Source organism: Brassica rapa, chromosome A02, assembly GCF_000309985.2.
Source record: "Brassica rapa cultivar Chiifu-401-42 chromosome A02, CAAS_Brap_v3.01, whole genome shotgun sequence".
Classification (NCBI taxonomy): domain Eukaryota; kingdom Viridiplantae; phylum Streptophyta; class Magnoliopsida; order Brassicales; family Brassicaceae; genus Brassica; species Brassica rapa.
This window is the reverse complement of record NC_024796.2, coordinates 5,094,315-5,112,643: the sequence shown is the minus strand read 5'-3', so window position 1 is coordinate 5,112,643 and position 18,329 is coordinate 5,094,315. Positions and strand designations below refer to the sequence as shown.

Sequence of the window (18,329 nt, the reverse complement as noted above, 5' to 3'; positions counted from 1 at the left end):
GACCTCTCACAAGATGCCATGTTCTGTTGCAGAATCATAGAGATTGTTTTGAAAAGACTTTAAGATCTAATAAGGTAAGAACTTCTCTCTCCTGTTTTTTTTTTCTTCTCTCCTATTTTAGGAAAGCTTCATAAACAGAGAAATAAAGGCAAAAGATATTCATTAACACCTATTTACAGATGGCATTATATCTCAAAAGTTCACACACTGATCTCTATCTCAAATCATAGAAACAATTGCTGCAAAATCATTCAGTTACACATCCAAGTATTATAATATGTTTTTTTCATGCTATAAAACCCAAAAAAAAGCGCAGCCTAGCTATATAAAACCGTCTGATGAAAACTTCCTACACCAAATCCCTCCTCAGCACTGGAGGCAGCGTTGCGACATCATAAGCTGCAGCTTGACGAACCATCGTCTCCACAAAACGCATAGTAGGCCGTGCCAGTACATTTGGGTCCATACACATCCTAGCAGCCTGAAATAATCTCTTTATACCTTCAGCCGAATACGTATTGCCCAACGCAACATCAAGAACAATAGGCAAGTACTCTTCTCTCGTCCATACTGACATCAACTGCACAAAAACAAAAACAAGATTCATATACTAACTTGCAGAACACGAAACGTATGAAAAGTAAAAACCGTGGAGTTAAAAATGCATACCCATCCATTGATTTTCCTTGAAGCAACAGGTCTCGAACGATCAAAAGCCTTCCTTCCAGTGAAAAGCGTGAGCAAGAAAACTCCATAGCTATAGACATCAGACTTGCTCGAAACCAGACCTGACCCTTCTGTCTCCGGTGCGATGCATCCCATAGTTCCCTTGATAGGATCGATCTGGCTCTGCTTCTCAATGCCGTTCGCATCATGAGCCATTCTAGTCGCTAGCCCAAAATCAGTCAGCTTCGGCACAAAGTCCTCGTCTAGCAAGACGTTAGCAACCTTGAGATCTCTGTGAACCGTCTTGAGCTCCTCGTGTAGATAGATCAGAGCCTCAGCTACACCCAATGCGATGCTCATCCTCCTCTCCCAGCTCAAAACCGCATTTCGTTGCTGTTGTAAGCCCGGAGCTGGCCTCGTGTCAGCTACAAAACAAGGGTTTAACATTAAACAGAAAGAATGAAAACAAAGAGATTCATTTAGGTTAGGTTCTTACCATAGAGGTGGTGGTCGAGAGAGCCTCTAGGCATGAACTGGTAGACGATGACACGGTCTTCGTCGGTGACACATTGTCCGAGAAGGTTGATCACGTTTGGGTGATTAGCTCTGTGTAACGTTGTGATCTCCGCCTCGAACTCGGTTTTAGCCTCTTCGTTCTCTACCTTTTGAATCTTTGCAGCTCCAACCTAATTGAAAAGAAGAAACAAAAGTTACTATTTTTAGCACAAAGGAGAAAGACTAAAGAATGGTTTAGACCTGATTGAGTCTTGGGAGATTGCAGCGATAGACTTGACCGAAGTTGCCTTCGCCGAGCAAGTTAGTGTTATCGAGGTTTTGAGTTCCTTCTAAGATCTCTTCCCATCGTAACGTGAAATAAGGAAGTCGAGGTGGAGATACGCGAGGAGATTCTGCAAATGAACAAGAACCCTAATTCAATCTCTTGTGGCATTAGCGAATCAGATAGTTCCACAAGATCCAAACTTGTTTTCAATACACAAGAACAACTCTAATACGATTACTTGCTTAAAACCTAATCGCTGTGATTCAAAATGAAGTAACTCGATGAAACAGATTGCTTGCGGCACAAGAAACCAGAAAACATCAGATTATTCCACAAGATCAAGACTTGTTTCAATAAACAAGAACAACTCTAATACGATTACTTGCGTGAACCCTAATTGCTGTGATTCAAAATGAAGTAACTCTATGAAACAGATTGCTTGCGGCACAAGAAACCAGAAAACTAGATTGTTCCACAAGATCGATACTTGTTTCAGTAAACAAGAACAACTCTAATACGAAGTAACTCTTAAGAAACAGAGTGCTTGCGTCACAAGAAACCAGAAAACGAGATTGACTTCACAAGATCAAGACTTGTTTCAGAAACAAGAACAACTCTAAGATAACTTCTTGTTCTCACGTAAGAAACAGAGTGCTTGCGCCACAAGAAACCCTACTTTGAAAGATTGAAAACAAAGAGAAAGCAAAAAGGGGAACCTGGAGGAAGACGATCGTCGGGGAGCTCGAGATTGTTGCGCCACGCGTTGTTGAGGAACTCGTTATCGCCAAATGGCCGTTGTCGATTTCCTCCCGATGATTGTGGGTTTCGCGCTGCGCCTTGACTCGAGCTTTCTCCTTTGAAACAACATAAGTACCTCTTCATCGTTGCGATCAACCTTTCTTGAGACTTTCTCTCTTCTTTCCGAGAAAGTGTTTTCCAGGAAAAGTTGCGGTTAAACAAAGAGGCTCTCTGCGAGAAGAGTAGAGAGCGAGAGAGAGTGGAGGGGATATATATATACGAGAGCAAATGCGTTTCAAATCGAGCAGCTCAATAAATCATTTTGAAAAGAAAAAAAGAAAATTAGCAAAATTTAATAATACACAAGTTAGATTCATGGCAAAGGCAAACTCCTTTTAAATTAATTATTAAAATACTAATCAAAATTACTGAGTAAATGATTGTTGAGTTTGTAGAAAAACAAATACTATGCATTTTACCCCTCAAAAAGAAGCAAATACCATGCATGGCAACAGCCAACAATATAATTTTTTGTAGGAATACAAGATTTTAAACAAGACTACCTTTTTTGCTAAACTAAACAAGACTACTTACAAACACACAAGGAAAATTCTCATAGCAATAACTTATGTATCAAGGAAATAATTTTTTTTATACTTTATCAAACAAAATGGGGGAAGCAATTATTAATTACAACATAATGAAACAAACCAAAAGAGACTGTACAGATACAACACTCCTGTGTGAAACTTTCTTTTGTTCTTCATATCTTGGAAGTGACCTCTCTCATTGTATACCACTTTTGTTGTTCTAACAGTCGTCACTACTCGGACACTCATTTCCTGATTTAGAATCACTCCTCCAACAAATGGATGGATCCGTGTGAGTACAATACTGAATAAGAAAACGTTTTGTAAATCCATAGAAATGATAACTTCCATATCACACCAGAAATGATAACTCCACATCTGTCACAGGTAAAGCTTACTTGCATTAGAAGCTTCAAGTGGTAAATATGATCAAGAGTGAAGCTGTTACGACCCTCAGGACTTGTAAAGTTTCAAAGTTATCCATCCCATCCAGTTAATTTAACAAAGTGATGATTTTTAAAAAAAAAAAAGAAAAAAAGATTTAAGATCTAATAAAACCCAAAGGTAAGAACTTTTCTACTATTTTAAGGAAGTTTCATAACTGAGAAATGAAGGCAAAAAATCTCAAACATTGATGATAACACTTATTTACAAATTGCATTGTCTCAAAAGTACACAACACCCTGATCTCGTCTTAAATCTTAGAAAAGATTACAAACTCATATGCATCGTTTATATATAATTACATGTTTCTGAAAACCAAAATGAAAGCCGCCTGATAAAACATCCTATATCGAATGCCTCCTCGTCAGCGTTGGACACGTTGGGACCTCATAAACCGCAACGTCACTAACCATCGACTCCACAAAACGCATTTCAGGACGTGCAAGCAGCTGCGGATCGACACACATCAAGGCCGTCTGAAATAATTTGATTAAACCTTCACCCGGAAACCTATTACCCATCGCAGAATCAACAACCAGCGGAATGTTATCTCCTCTGCTACATACTATCTTTAACTGCAAAATCAAAACAATATTTTAATTACTTGCGGAACAAGAAACAAATAAAAACTAAGCCCTAAAGTTATGGAATCATTACCCAATCAGTCAGCTTCTCTTTCCCAGAACCTCTCTTAGAATCAAAAGCTTTCCTTCCAGTGAAAAGCGTGAAGAGGAACACTCCATAGCTATAGACATCGTTCTTGCTCGAGACCAAACCTAACTCCTCTGTCTCCGGTGCGGTGCAACCCGGAGTTCCCTTGATCAGAGTGATCTCGCTCCTCTTCTCAACGCCGTTCTCATCTTCAACGATGCAAGACGCTAATCCAAAATCAGTCAGCTTCGGCACAAACTTCTTATCAAGCAAAACATTCGAAACCTTGACGTCTCTGTGAACCATCTTCAGCTCCTCGTGGAGATAAACAAGAGCTTTAGCTACACCCACTGCGATCCTCAGCCTCATGGTCCAACTCAAAACCTTGTATACCTGAAGTAAGCCACGTCCACGACCTCGAAGTAGCCTCGTGTTTGCTACAAAACAAAAGAGGAAAGTTAGTGAAAACAAAAGTAGAAAGAATCAGTTTAAGTCTAAAATGGGTATTGTTTGTTTGTTGTGTTTACGAAAGAGGTGGTGATCGAGGGAGCCTCGATGCATGAACTCGTAGACGATGACACGGTGGTCTTGGTGGAAACATTTTCCGAGAAGAGTGATCACGTTTGGGTGATTAGCCGCGTGTAACGTTGTGATCTCTGCCAAGAACTCAGCATGAGCCTCTTCGCTCGGATTATTTTGAACCTTTGCAGCTCCGGTCTGACAAGAAACAAAGATTTTTAGCAAATGGGTTTCGAGTTTTGGGACAGTAAAGGACAAGACTTTGAGTTTTGTAACCTTGTCGAGTCTTGGTATATCGCAGCGATAGACTTCACCGAAGTTGCCTCGGCCGAGATAGTTGATGTTACGGAAGTTTAGGGTTCCTTGAAAGATCTCGCTCCATTTAATCTTAGGTCCAGGGTAAGGATCATGAGTCGCAGCTACAAAACGATGAGTGACTAACACGTTAAAGAAAGAGAGGTAACAACTATGAACAAGAACCCTAGATCAAGTTCCAAAAAAACAAGAACAGAGCTCTACTACGGTAACTTGCAACGCAAGTTCAAGATTGTTGTGATTTAAAACGAAGTAAAACAACGATGAACAGGAACCCTAGATCAATCTTGTTACGCAAGTTAACGCTTGTTGTGATTCAAAACGAAAGTAACAACCCTAAAAACAGAGTGTTTCAAGGAGGAGAAACAAGAAAGGAACCTTTAGCATCTTCGTAGGATTTCCAAAGGTTGCGCCAAGCAAGGTTAAGGCCTTCGTTATTGTCAAAGAGGTTTTCATCAAAGATGGCTTCGTTCTCGTCTTTGACACTTCTCGATGAGGCTTGTGGGTCTTGCACTGGTTGCGATGATGATGGTTGCAGTTGCACTGGTTGCAGAGGTTGCGTTTGCTCTTCCGCTTCTACTGCTCCACTTGAGCTTTCTCCTTTGTGACAACAGAAGAACTTTTTCATCGTAGCAATTTGGGGATGGAGAGGTATAACTTTCTTGAGAGTTTTCTTTAAACAAAAGAGACTCTCTGCGAGAAAACTAGAGAGAGCGGGTGAGAGGTTAGAGGATGAACACTTAAAAATCTCTTCGAAGAGAATATATATATAGGAGAGCTTAATGTGTTCTAATAGAGCGCCTCTATGCATGGATCTTCTTTTTTAAAAAATAATAATTATACACAAATTAGATTCATGAGAAAATCATTTTTAGCCTCAAATAATGCGAGCAATAAAGTTTATAAGAAAATAAATAGTTTAATTTTTAAACGTTTTATGACCTAATAAGCAAGTGATTGTACTGCTTACTAATACACTGAAATACCTAAAATAGCTCATGGCAAGAATAATTTATTTATTTTAGAGAAATACTCTAAAATAGCTTAAAATTTTAGTTTTTGAAACTTTTTTTTTTGGAGAATGTCTTTTATTTATTTCCATGGAAAAAATCTTTTCTATTATACAAAATGGAGAAAAAAAATACATACAAAAACGTAACCAATTAAATAATCCAAAAGGTCACTAAATAGAGACGCTTCTACAGATACAATGCCACTTTGTGAACCTCTCTTCTATACCATCTTCGTTGACTCAGCTGTCGTCAGTCTTCGGACACTCATTTCCTGATTAGAATCATCTCTCCTACAAAGGCAATGGATCCATGTGAGCACATTATTAAATAAGGAAACCTTTTGTAAATCCAGACACTTTGAGGAAGAGTAAAGAATCTTACTTGCGAATGAATTGACCTTTGACACGAGGCCGTTGCTCAGCTAGTTTCCTCCTACTGTGATACCTTACCTAAAGGCAAAACAGAACAACACAAAAGCATGCCATAACTTCGTGCCTCCCACGAAATAAGAGCTTAAGCTTTGCATAGAGATACCTTCTTCTCAAAGCATCGCTCTTTACGTTTAAGCCGAAACTTCATCAAAGCAGCCTCTCTTTGTGTGGCACGTTCGCTTCCACTAGACTGCTGATTCGATGGATTGTCAATACTGCTCAAACCTGAACCCATTATTTTTGCAACGGAACTGTCACCGGGAGAACAACTTCCCACGTTTTCTTCTGGAGCCTACTCAGCAATAAATTAAAGCTTTTGATGAAACCGGCTTAGAGACAAAACCAAACATTGTAGACAATACATACCTTATTAGCAGAAGCTACACCGTTATTATTACATCTGCGTGTCACACAAGAAAAAGAAAACAGCTGCAGATTAGTCCCATGTTCGACACCGTTTAGGTAGGACTGCGTCTGGCTTGGGATGGATTATACAGAATCATGTGGGGACGTTTCTTCATTGTGCTATGGGCGGGCTAAGTTACAATCTTAGAGTCGACTGTTTAAGTTACCTAGCTCTAGCTGCCCAGAATAGTTCGTACGTGTGTTTATTTGTGTCTTTGTTTCAAAGTAGTTATAGTATTCGAATTTGTGTTCCTTTCTGTCTAGGAGGAGAAATCTGTACCTCACATGATCAGAGATAGAGCAAAAATGTCAATCAACATCCCACTCCATAATGTCGAATTTCATTTTATAACAAAATTAAATGACTATACAGTCTATACTCATCAAAAGTAGTAAGTAGCAGCAGCCGCATTTTCATAGCTATTGTATCAATCTGAGCCAATAATCTTATAATTAGGATCATACCAAATCCGTTTGTTAGGCTGCCCAACCTATGAATGAGATTTAGCTTCATTGTCATGGTTTTCTCTTAGTATTAGTGAAGTTTTCATTTTCTTATAGCTTATTTTCTATATATCAAATTATCAATTAGTAAGTGACAAGTTCTGGCTTTTGTTGTCTAATCGGATTAAAACCAAACCGATCGGACTAAAACCAAGCCGAACTAAACTGAATCAAACTTAAACTAAATCAATCAAACAAAAAATTATTTAAAACAAAATTTAAATTAACCAAACCGAACCAAGTTCTAACAATACTCTCGTTCTCCTCAGATTTTTATAATGTGTACATTAGAACACCTTCAAAATTAAATCGTTGATAATGAACTTATGACTCATAATAGGGCATCAACAGAATGTATACACCATCGTACACTTGCATAGTCAAACTCACAAGGTTTTCATGATGAGAAAGAGGCAAATCACGGATGTTATCCCGATTTTTTTTGGTTTATATATATTCTACCGAATTTGAATCCAAATGTTAATACAACAATACTACAGCAGATTAGAAAGTTAGATGCTATATATTGGCTGTTACCTACAATCTTATTAGATATCAATACGGTTTCGGTATTGTTTAACAGAAATCATGAATATTCTTTAATTAGAACAAATAAAACATATCTGTTAGTCATATAGGTAGTATCATTCTGTTTTGAGTTTCCCTTACTTTAAAACCGCTTATATATTTAGTAAAAAAAACGCTTATATATGTATATATGTGTCAGTTCCTTATACAAACTACTCTTTTTTTTTTAAAACTACATTTTGATCCAAACTGAAACTAAAACCATCTTCAATAGAGGTTTTTCAATCAGAACTCTCGTATTAAAGTTAAAGAAATAAAAAAAGAAATTAAAAGAGAGTGAAAAGAAGTTTTAAAAACTTTTTTTTAGAACTACTTTTAAACTTTTTTCATCTACATGTCAGGCAATTAACATTTTAATGATTTTAAAAATATAAAATTTAATTACACAATTAAAATATGGATATTTTTAATTTCTTTTGGAATCTTACATGATTTCTAATAGTTGGAAATAGTATAAGAACATAGTTAATGGGAATTCTTAAAATGAAGTTTTTAACTGAATATAAAAAACTTCATTGTTCATGCTCTGATAATCGCACGATAAGAATGGGCACTTGTTCTTGCCGTGTCGCATCGCACTAAAAAAATATACTATATTAGGTACGAAGACATTGCTACCAGAAAAAATAAATTTCCTTTAACGGGTAGGACTGCGTCCACGTCTTTCAATTCAACCTCGTCTGCCTTATATGATTAAATGTAGTTTTCAAAATGTGAATGGATATATCTTACGAAAGTGACAACAAGATAAAAAAAGAATATAACAAGAGTGATTTTTTTCTTTATGCTAAATAAATGGTAGCATTTTCTAATATTTTTTAATTATAGTTAGAATCTAACTTTTGGTTTAAAAATGCGATTTTAGCAGGTGACTCTAACATACAAGTTTCACTTTGAAACTTTGGCAATGAAACTTTGGCAAACGCAAACATAATTTAAGTCATGATTATTTACAAATTAAAGATTTTAGATTTTAGTGTTTCAAAAAAAAAAAAGATTTTAGATTTTAATTTTGGTTTTCAAACTTTCTTAGTTTTTGATTTTGGTATAGACGGTAGACGGTAGTAAAAAAAAATAACGAATGCAGAACTTAACTATGAAAAAGAAATGTTAGGAAAAAAATAAAGATTAGGTAGAAAAAAATCCGGAATTTGAGGAAAGTCAGAACAGACGTGGGCCGTCAGATCAGATAGACACATGAGGAAAGACGCAGAGAGTAGCTGAATGGCTGGGGTGTAAACTCTGTTGTACACGTGGCTGCATTGTACTCGTTAAAATCATGATCTTCTCTGACATTCCACTTTTGGCAACCGGCTAAAGCCAGTCAAAATTTATCATTTGACGACATCTACCCCACTAATAATAATACTAACATTTAGAAAGAAAAAGAGATTCGTATGGACACAATCAAATAAATGTATATATTTGTTGAGGTCATTCTCATTTTTCACGGCTAAAACCTGAGTTCGAACTTCGAACCCATTCCATGATTCCATCAATTTAATTAAAGACGTAACGTTCACTGCTCTATATATTTTCATTATTTATGTAAAATATACAGTACATTCTTTTAACTGCTTTTTGCACATTTACATAGCTACTTATAATTAATCTCCTAGTAGACGAGAGTAGCTAAGCTTTGCAAAAGAAGAGCAATGATGTCTTCTTACGTTACCTTTTATGGATTACCCTCTTGAACCGTATCATCTGCTTCATTGCTATAATCTCTTTGTTTCATTATTGCTCTCAAGCTAGAGTCAGCCAAGCCATATAATTCGATGTGACTTAACTATATGTGTTTTTGTCTTCCATTTTCTTTTTGGTTTTGTCGTTTATATGCAATAACTATTTCAAATCACATGTTCTTTACTTAATTCAACAATAAATTATCAAAGAAAATGACACACAATTGATGTACATGTAAAACTCTCAAAATTTGATAGATCTGAATTTACAATAATGCTTTGATATTTTGTACAAAGCATATGATGAAGTTAATAATGCTCTAAAGTGGATCATATTGTTTGTACTTGGTGATAAATCATGTTGTCTCATGGTCTTCTTCTTATAGTCCTTTATTTGGTGAGAGACATATCTGCAAATATAGGACCCGCCCATAAATGAATACAAATGCTTTGTCTTCAAAGTTGCAAATGAATAGATTCGTTTTTCTTCTTTTTTTTTTTTTTTGATATCTACTTAATAGTGTTTAGTGCATATCTTGGTTTAGTAAAGAAAAATCACATTCAAGTACTCGTTTTCGTGAATGCTTTAATGGTTAACAGTCCTATTAATGTACTAATTATCATATACTTCAATTTCTTACATTAATTTGTACTTTCCCCAGCGGAACCGGGAACCGACATAACCGGTTGTCCAATTGCCGAGAAAGATGGAGAGAATAATAATAATAATAAATAATTTATATAAGTGTTCCTTTGTGATGTTACAAAAAAAAAAAAAAAAGTGTTCCTTTGTTGCCACTAACCACAGCTTACGTCCCATCATTCCCCGGCCGACGACGATAATCTCATTCGTCCGGCGAAGCTATTAGTCTCTCAGTCTTCTCTTTTAAAAATCACCATGTCTCCTTAAGTCTCCGTCGTGACCGATCTTTCCTTATCTGTAAATTATCCTTAATAATCCTCCGCAAATCCTGGCCGTTCATTTCAGAATCTAATGTTCCTGTCCTAATGTGATTTTCGATCTGGTCGGATTAGTGGGAGCTTTGATCAATGTGTAAGAGAGCTTGAGGAGATAGCTTTTTCGCCTTTTTTTTAGTTGACTTTTGAGAGTGATGATGCTGGATCTCAATCTCGACGTGGTGTCGGCTGAGTCAACTCAGATGGATGAATCGGTGACGTCGAACTCTTCGGTGGTCAATGCGGAGGCGTCAAGCTGCATCGACGGGGAAGAGGAGCTCTGCTCCACACGCGCCGCCGTCAAGTTTCAGTTTGAAATATTGAAAGGAAGAGGTGGAGAAGAAGAAGAAGAAGATAGAAAGACAAAGGAGTTTTTTCCTGTTGCGCAAAGTTCGAGGAGCTCCGTTGATATCTCCTTCCAGAGAGGGACACAAGGCGGAGACTTTGTACAGCCACCACCAGCACAGCCGGTGAAGAAAAGCAGGAGAGGACCTAGGTCTAAGAGTTCTCAGTATAGAGGTGTTACTTTCTATAGGAGGACAGGCAGATGGGAATCTCATATCTGGTAAAAATCTACATCTCGCTGATTGATATGTTCCTTATGATAGAACATGGTAAGACTTTGAGATTTTGTATTAATCTTTTTTTTTTCTGTTTGTAGGGATTGCGGTAAACAAGTTTATTTAGGTGGATTTGACACTGCCCATGCTGCAGCTAGGTAACACCTTTGGACCTTATGTTGTTTTTGTATGGTCTAATTGATATCTCAACTGCTTTGGAGTTTCAACATCTTGCTTGTGTAGGGCGTATGATAGAGCTGCTGTCAAGTTCAGGGGTCTGGAGGCTGACATTAATTTCATTATCAGCGATTATGAAGAGGATCTCAAGCAGGTTTTGATTTGCAGATGTTGAAAATGCTATGAATGATTTTCTCAAGCAGATGTGCTGGTTCTTATCTGGTGTTTAAACCTTTACAGATGGCGAATCTTTCCAAGGAGGAAGTTGTGCAAGTACTTCGGCGACAGAGCTCTGGTTTCTCCAGGAGCAATTCAAGATATCAAGGAGTTGCTTTGCAGAAGAATGGCGGGTGGGGAGCTCAAATGAAGCAGTTCAATGGAAACATGTAATCAACTTCTCTCGAATAACTTTGGGGTTTTTAATGTGCTTGTCTAAAAAGAGTGAAGTGCCTCAGATAAAGAGTTAGTTATAGAACCGAATTAGTAGGAAAGCCTATTTGTGGTTTTGGTTATTAACTAGAGATTATTCTGATGGCTCATATGATTATGGAATCAGGGCGGTTGCTTCCTTAATTGAGCCTCATGCATCCCGGATCATTCCCGAGGCAGGTAAATGTAAAATCGATGCTTGTTAAACTGGTCACTGCTATGTGACAAGCTACTACTAACTTGTTAACGCGTTTTCTACTTTCCTCATATAGCTAATGTTAAGCTGGACCTCAGTTTGGGAATCTCTATTTCACTAGGAGATGGTCCAAAGCAAAAAGATAAGGCTCCCCGGCTTCATCATCCTCCTAACAGTATGGTATGTGGAAGTAACTCTGTCAAATGTTTCTTAGATCGTGTCTTCATGGTTCTTCCTAGCTTCATGAGTTTTTTTTTGTCTTACAGATGGACAACCACATGGCTGCAGCGACATGTGATACGCCTTTCAATTTGTTAAAGAGGGCTTCAGACCACCTTATCAACCGCCATGTCCTCCATCCTTCTGCGTTCTTTTCACCCATGGTAAATAAAACACCATAGCCACACATCTCTTTTATGTCCAACTCGGTGAATAATATTGTGCAGTAAAAAAATTCATTTCTTGTCTCTACAGGAAAGAACACCAGAGAAAGGTTTTATGTCGCCTTCTCCTCAAAGCTACCTAGCCAGGACATGGCAAGCGCAAGATCAGTTCAGTGGTGGAACCGCCACAGCAGCTATTGCATCGCCACTGTACTCAAATGCAGCATCATCAGGATTCTCACCCTCAGCTACACGCCCACCACCTTCATCCACTGCTAGTGCTACTCTTCATCCTTCTCAGCCCTTCTTCAATCTGAATATGCCTAGTCTCTATGTCATCCACCCATCTGATTACGCTTCTCAGCAACAACACCACCATCTCATGAACCGCTCACAACCACCACCATAAGCGTACTTGCTTCTTCTGTATTTGCCATTGTTTGTAACATAGAGTGAAGACTAATAACAAAACATAAACAAAAATATATATTCTCATATCTATAATGCCTCTGAAATTAATATGATGGATAACCTTTGTTCAAACAATGCAAGTCTAATGCAATCTATTTGTATCAAGATAACGACAGATGTTTCCCATCTTAAAAAAAATCGTTTCAAAATGATATATTTTTGTATTTCTAATGCATTTTTATCAACTAATAATGATTAATTGTAAATTTCAAAAAATTAATTATATTTTTTGGATTTTTATTGGTTTAAAATTATAGGAAATAGATAATCACAAAATATTATGCATTTAATATTAAAATTTAATAATTTGCGTAAAAAAACTAAAACATATATCATTTTGAAACAGAAGAAATATTACTAACAACACTCTCGACATATCTGATTAAGATTCAGAAACTACAAACTCGTACTTGATTTAACTAGAATACTTAAAACAAATAGATAGTAGCTAAACATTAACTCAACAAACAACAAAAGAGATAACCATAAACACACGTCAACAATCAACAACGGCATAAGACTCATATAAAATGAGCAAGTCTACTTGATAACGTGAAACTTGATAGTGTGAACCACATTCTTGTTACCCGCCTTCTTCAACTCACATATCATTTTGTCCGTCGACCTCACTCCATTCCTCCTATAAATAGCTCCATACCCTTTGATAAACACACTCCCATTCGTCTGAACCTTAATTTTCTTCGTCAGCTTCCCGAACTTCTTCACTAGTGGATCGATGATATTCATACTCTCGGTCTCGGAGAAGGATAAGCCGTAGTCATTTATAACCTTAGACGGTATCCGCTGCAAATCATCACAAAACAAAGCATAAACTAATCATTAGTCACTCAAAGATTGTAACATCATTCATTATTTTGTTTCTTACCAATTGGCTTATCTTCTTGGGATTGATCTTCACTCGAAAAAACGCGTTGCTGCGATCATCCAGATATCGTCTGTCATCATCATGGTTTGCCTCATCATCATCAGAACCATCAAGCGCCACATCATCATCACCAGCCGCAACACCATGATCATCATCTTCAGCACTAGCATCATTATCGTCAGCACAACTGTAATCAGAATCCTGAAAATCATCATCATCATCATCATCATCATCATCATCACTAAGTACCAAAACGTTATCAGCATTTTCGGTTTCTTGCACTGAAGTTGTTGTTCCGAGTCTTTTACACATGGTGAGAGGGTCGTAGATAGAGAAGTTGAAACACAGCGAGCCATCATCATCCAATTGAAACTCCAGCACGTTTCCAGTGGTCAGAGACTCGTCCTTCGCGATCCTCTTCCACCCGTTAAGCAGCATGTATCTCTCAGCGTCACCACCACATCTCCTCAACGCCATTCTCCAAATCTTCCCGTAAATACTTTTAACCGTTACGTGTTTAGGCAGAGGCTTTGGTAAGAAGCTGTTGAAGCAAACAGGCAACTCCTGCAAAGTCTCAACCAAACTAGAGATCTACAGACAAGTAAGAAAAAAAAACAGAAACAGAGCGAAGAGAGAAGTCTTGTTTTTTTACCAAATCATCTCCTGATATACCAGGCATGTACACTCTGAAGAACTTAGGAACACAATCTTCTGCAGGAGTAACTGTTACAAAGAACGGAAACCAAAATACATCAATTAATAAGTTGATTCGAAATTTCGGTATCAACCTCTTGGCCTAAAAAAAACAATCTTTTCTTGAAGAAGAAGAATCAAGAACAGAGGAAGGAGGAGAAAGGAGAAACCTGGCTTCATAGTTTTCACCGTCTTTTTGCTTGTAGCCGCTGCTATCTGGTAACCCTAGTCCTGAGAGATAAAGTGAAACTAGGTCTTGCAAACACTTATGACCGCAGATCTCATTGTTTTGGTGAGTGGTTTTAGTCTTTTTGTGGCAAAATGTTTCAAAAACAGAGTATGTCTCTGTTTCTGTGCTTGTTGCTTTAAACGGAAATAACAGACCATTAGTAGTAAGGAGACTCGTTATAGAGCCGAAGAATTGCTAAGGCCCAACAAAAACAATAAATGGGCCTAAATTTCGGTCCACTCTATACGGTTTTGATTTTTGAAAGACTATATTATCTTGACAGAGAAGAGGAATCGTGAAGATTAACTGATGAAGAAAAACCAGTGTTTTGAAACCCGATCCGGATCCGCGGTTGAACCGTTAAATCCGGCAACTCAAAAAAAATCCGGTTTAGGTTTTGTGCAAAACCCAATATTTAGAAACCCGTAAAAACCCACAAAAACCCAGCAGAACCCGGAATCCGATACCGGTTGAACCACTGGTTGAACCAATAAATAACTTTTATTTCTTTTAAAAATTTTTAATTATGTTTTATATTCTAAATTTTTAATTAAGAAGTTATATACTGACTAAAAAGGTTAGATTTTTTCTTTTCAATTTTATATTTGTGATTTTTAGTTTTTATGAAGATTTCACTATGTCACTTGAAGAAAATAAAGTGAACGATGGTAGAGAGAACCAAAACTATTTGATGTGATTTGGTGTTAGTTTATTTCCGTTATTGATAATTTATTATAATGATATATTACTTTTGGTTTATTTTGTATTTGAAATTTAATTTATTATTCACATTAAACATTTAAATATTTATAAATTTTATGTTTTGATTTTTTTAGTTGTCATAACTCTTACGTTGTTAGACAAAATTATAAATAGTCTAAACTATTTTTTGGTATTTTGTATATCAAATGAAAATAAAAATATAGAAATTAAAGTTAAGTATTTTCTAAAAGTTATTAAACATAAAAATATACATATCCAAACTATTATTTTATGTTTATAAAAACATTTAGAAAATATTAAATTTTAGTTTCTATATTTTTATTTACATAGCTGATATATTATTATATAATAAAATTAATTCATTTATTAATCTGTGGTTCGCCCACGGTCGACCCAGCGATCCGGTAAGTCGTCCGGTTCAGTGTCCGGGTCAGATTTAAAAACATTGAGAAAAACCAAAGACATTTACTCGTTGATTTTCCGAACCAAAATCCCCAGATTTCAACTTGAGAACTTAAGTAGTGAACGAACGAGAAAACACTATAGGAAGATAGGGCTCAAGGTCAACAAAATGAGTAATGGGCTTGGAGTTTGGCCCATTTTATTTGCAACAAATGAGTAAGTGACAATAACGCCCTGGGATTAGTGAATAACGTTGTGTCACTGTCAACTGTTTAGAGCAGACCAAATTGAGTAAGGGTAGTTTGGTTGTTTCGCCTGATCCAATCGTCTGTCTTCATTCCAATTTAAAATTTTTTCCAACGTCTTTCCCGCTTAAGATGCTGGAAAACTCTAGTTTCAGTTTGTGATTCCCTACCGTGTTCCGAGTAGCTTTTCTCGGTCTAGGGTTACTGATTCCGGATTTCTCCTTCTTTATATCTTGGTTGCTTCTTAGTGAGTGTAGGAATGTATATGGAGCTCTTAGATATCTATGGGAAAGACGAAGACAATTGGCTTCCGAAGAAAAGTGATTCAGAAAAGAATTATCTCGATTGCTCACCTCCCCGAATCCCTAGATCGAGTCGCTCTGTTCCCACTCGGCCTCCTTTTTCTTCAACTGTTAAGTGCTTTGATTCCTGGATCTATCTTTCGTTCTGATAATCTCTTTCTTCATTTTTCATTTTAGTGATATGTTTATATGAACATTGTTTTAATTGAGCTCAACATCTTATACCATTTGAATCTTTGTTTGAAAATTAGAGAATGGCTATTTTGGGTACTCAGTTTGCAGTGTAAATTTGTGTATTTTTGCGGTTCCTTTTGCAGGAAGATTAACAGGCAACAACAGCATGGGAGCATCCAAGTCCTTGTATTGATACAGACAATGTAGGCAAGGAGAATACCAATCTGAGAAAAGTTCAATTGAGTGTGGAGCGACAAGTGATGAAAAGGAAGAAAAGAAAAGCAGGTTTTAACTTGCGGAAAAGCTTAGCATGAGATATAGCTTTTTCAACTGAAGAAGGTGACTTGTTAGTGTTTTATGGATGTATCTTTTTATTCTCCTGTTTGGTATATGGTACTAAGTTGTTCAGGATTTGAGGAGCGGTTCGAAACGTAGTGGCTGTCCCCAGGGCCGGCCATGAGATTTTGGAAGCTTGTGACTGTGTTCACGTAAAAATATTTTTTTACAAATTTGGAGGTCTAAAATTTTTTTTTCGGGGCTTATTTGTATATAATTTTTTCAAAAATTTTGGGAGCATGTTGCGAATGTTTCACCTAGCATGACCCTGGGGCCCTAGCTGTCCCCGGCCGCCTCCTTCATCTGCATATCCTATTTTTATAGCACAAGAATGCTTAGTGAATGCTAGCTAGAGTTTTGAGGTTGTATTGTATGCCAAATGACTATTCAAAACCTAGACACCACTTTTCCAAATAGATTAACGGTTAGGATATTTGCCTTCCAAACAGTAGACCTGGGTTTGACTCCCAGCGGTCAAAGAGCCATCAACTTATAAGTTCTTACATAATTCTGTAAAAAAATCAGAAACAATTTTCTTAGGAACACTCAGTTGTGTATATATTTATTAAAAACAAATATAGATCACTTGAAAGTTTTTGTAACATTCAAAAATTCATGAAATTATCACCAGAAAAATGTTTCGTCGACTATTGTAAAGTATTTCCTCAGACAGTTAATATAAGAAAATATTCGTTCAGGGATCCCAAGATGATCGAGGACCCTCGTGATTTTACACTTGAATAATTTTTCTAAAATCATCATATATCAGGCAATGGTTGAAACAACATGAAAAAACTAGTTTTGATAAATCTAAGTAATTTTGTTTCACATCTAAAATAAAATTAAAGTACATATTATATAACAGTAATGTCAATCAAAACCAAAAATGTATAAAATTAATGTCAATTATAACAAATTAATCGGATATCTGTAATTTATATTATATTTTTTTGTGTTTTTTTTTATTCTAGTTGTCTAAAAGAGAATAAAACTTAAATCATAAGAAGAAGAAAAATACAGCGCTTCAAATACTGTAAGGGGAAAGTATTTTGTTTATCCCTTATTATCTTCAAAAAGTAATGAGAGACTTTGAAATAAACTCTTTTTACACATAAAGTTATCAGTGAAGAGTAGATGCTACCAAAAGAATGATTTTTTACAGGAAGTAATTTCCGATATCGTACGAGTGAGGTCAAAGTACGAAGAAATATCATGTGGTGATTGCAAAGTCAGTAAACAACGATTTCGAGCTTTAGAAAAATTAATGCATCGCACGTTAGACGGGATGGGCCCACGAGTAGAGTAAACGGGCATGGGAGGTCCATTAGCCGTGGTTTGGGCTTACAAGTGGTATTAGAGCCGAACTCAGACGAGTGTGGAGTCAGTGAGGGCTCACACAAACATGGCTAACAATCTTGGAGCGCATGAAGATGTTGCATTCTTTGAGAAGGTGTGAATTGTAACATTCTGGTTTGTGGTATATGGAAAGGCTTAACATAGTTGATTTGGCTACATATGTCACCAAAGTGTACTTACTTTTACCGTCATACATCCGTTTAAAACTCTAGGGTTAATCGTGCTTGATCCGGTGTTGTGGAAAGACTGGGTGACCTTTCAGGAAGTGATTCCCGATATCGTGCGAGTTAGGCCTAAGCACAAGAACATGTCATGTGATGATTGGAGGATTAGTAAACAATGATTTCAAACTTTGGCAAAATTAACGCACTACCCGTCCGATGGAATAGAGTCAACAGGAGTGAACGGGCGTGGAAAACCCATTTGCCTTGAACAGCCGGAGCGTTACAATATTAGAGTTTACTTGTGTACTACAAAGAA

The 18,329-nt window shown here is 36.8% G+C and overlaps 5 protein-coding genes across 11 annotated transcripts; 1 reads left to right on the top strand and 4 right to left on the bottom strand.

Moving 5' to 3' along the window:
• Positions 1-215: 215 nt before the first annotated feature.
• On the bottom strand, positions 216-2,378 carry LOC103851523 (putative serine/threonine-protein kinase). The gene is made up of 5 exons (XM_009128375.3): positions 2,164-2,378; positions 1,423-1,574; positions 1,163-1,352; positions 670-1,091; positions 216-580 (listed from the first exon to the last, which is right to left on the bottom strand). Exons 1-5 carry the CDS (start codon positions 2,327-2,329, stop codon positions 350-352), a joined length of 1,161 nt encoding a protein of 386 aa, XP_009126623.1. The 5' UTR covers positions 2,330-2,378; the 3' UTR covers positions 216-349.
• Positions 2,379-3,516: 1,138 nt separating this feature from the next.
• LOC103851761 (probable serine/threonine-protein kinase PBL1) lies at positions 3,517-9,843 on the bottom strand. Of its 2 annotated transcripts, XM_009128633.3 has the most exons (5): positions 5,083-9,843; positions 4,666-4,808; positions 4,398-4,587; positions 3,877-4,307; positions 3,517-3,794 (listed from the first exon to the last, which is right to left on the bottom strand). In XM_009128633.3, exons 1-5 carry the CDS (start codon positions 5,513-5,515, stop codon positions 3,564-3,566), a joined length of 1,428 nt encoding a protein of 475 aa, XP_009126881.2. In that variant the 5' UTR covers positions 5,516-9,843; the 3' UTR covers positions 3,517-3,563. The 2 variants fall into 2 exon arrangements, with proteins under 2 accessions (XP_009126881.2, XP_033140223.1); XM_033284332.1 differs by having other exon boundaries at positions 4,398-4,808.
• LOC108870757 (two-component response regulator-like APRR3) lies at positions 5,938-6,669 on the bottom strand. The gene is made up of 5 exons (XM_018656395.1): positions 6,644-6,669; positions 6,515-6,548; positions 6,252-6,440; positions 6,099-6,166; positions 5,938-6,007 (listed from the first exon to the last, which is right to left on the bottom strand). Exons 1-5 carry the CDS (start codon positions 6,667-6,669, stop codon positions 5,938-5,940), a joined length of 387 nt encoding a protein of 128 aa, XP_018511911.1.
• Positions 9,844-10,103: 260 nt separating the features above from the next.
• On the top strand, positions 10,104-12,608 carry LOC103851522 (AP2-like ethylene-responsive transcription factor TOE2). Its single transcript, XM_009128374.3, has 8 exons — positions 10,104-10,852; positions 10,949-11,005; positions 11,091-11,178; positions 11,265-11,410; positions 11,581-11,633; positions 11,726-11,829; positions 11,916-12,032; positions 12,124-12,608. Exons 1-8 carry the CDS (start codon positions 10,443-10,445, stop codon positions 12,439-12,441), a joined length of 1,293 nt encoding a protein of 430 aa, XP_009126622.1. The 5' UTR covers positions 10,104-10,442; the 3' UTR covers positions 12,442-12,608.
• A 247-nt stretch (positions 12,609-12,855) lies between these two features.
• On the bottom strand, positions 12,856-14,485 carry LOC103851520 (B3 domain-containing protein At5g60130). Of its 6 annotated transcripts, none has more exons than XM_033284333.1 (4): positions 14,204-14,485; positions 14,042-14,147; positions 13,390-13,980; positions 12,856-13,307 (listed from the first exon to the last, which is right to left on the bottom strand). In XM_033284333.1, the coding sequence occupies exons 1-4, from the start codon at positions 14,260-14,262 to the stop codon at positions 13,044-13,046; spliced, it is 1,020 nt and encodes a 339-aa protein (XP_033140224.1). In that variant the 5' UTR covers positions 14,263-14,485; the 3' UTR covers positions 12,856-13,043. The 6 variants fall into 6 exon arrangements, with proteins under 6 accessions (XP_033140224.1, XP_033140225.1, XP_033140226.1 ...); XM_033284334.1 differs by having other exon boundaries at positions 13,390-13,962; positions 14,204-14,483; XM_033284335.1 differs by having other exon boundaries at positions 13,390-13,953; positions 14,204-14,470.
• Positions 14,486-18,329: the final 3,844 nt, after the last annotated feature.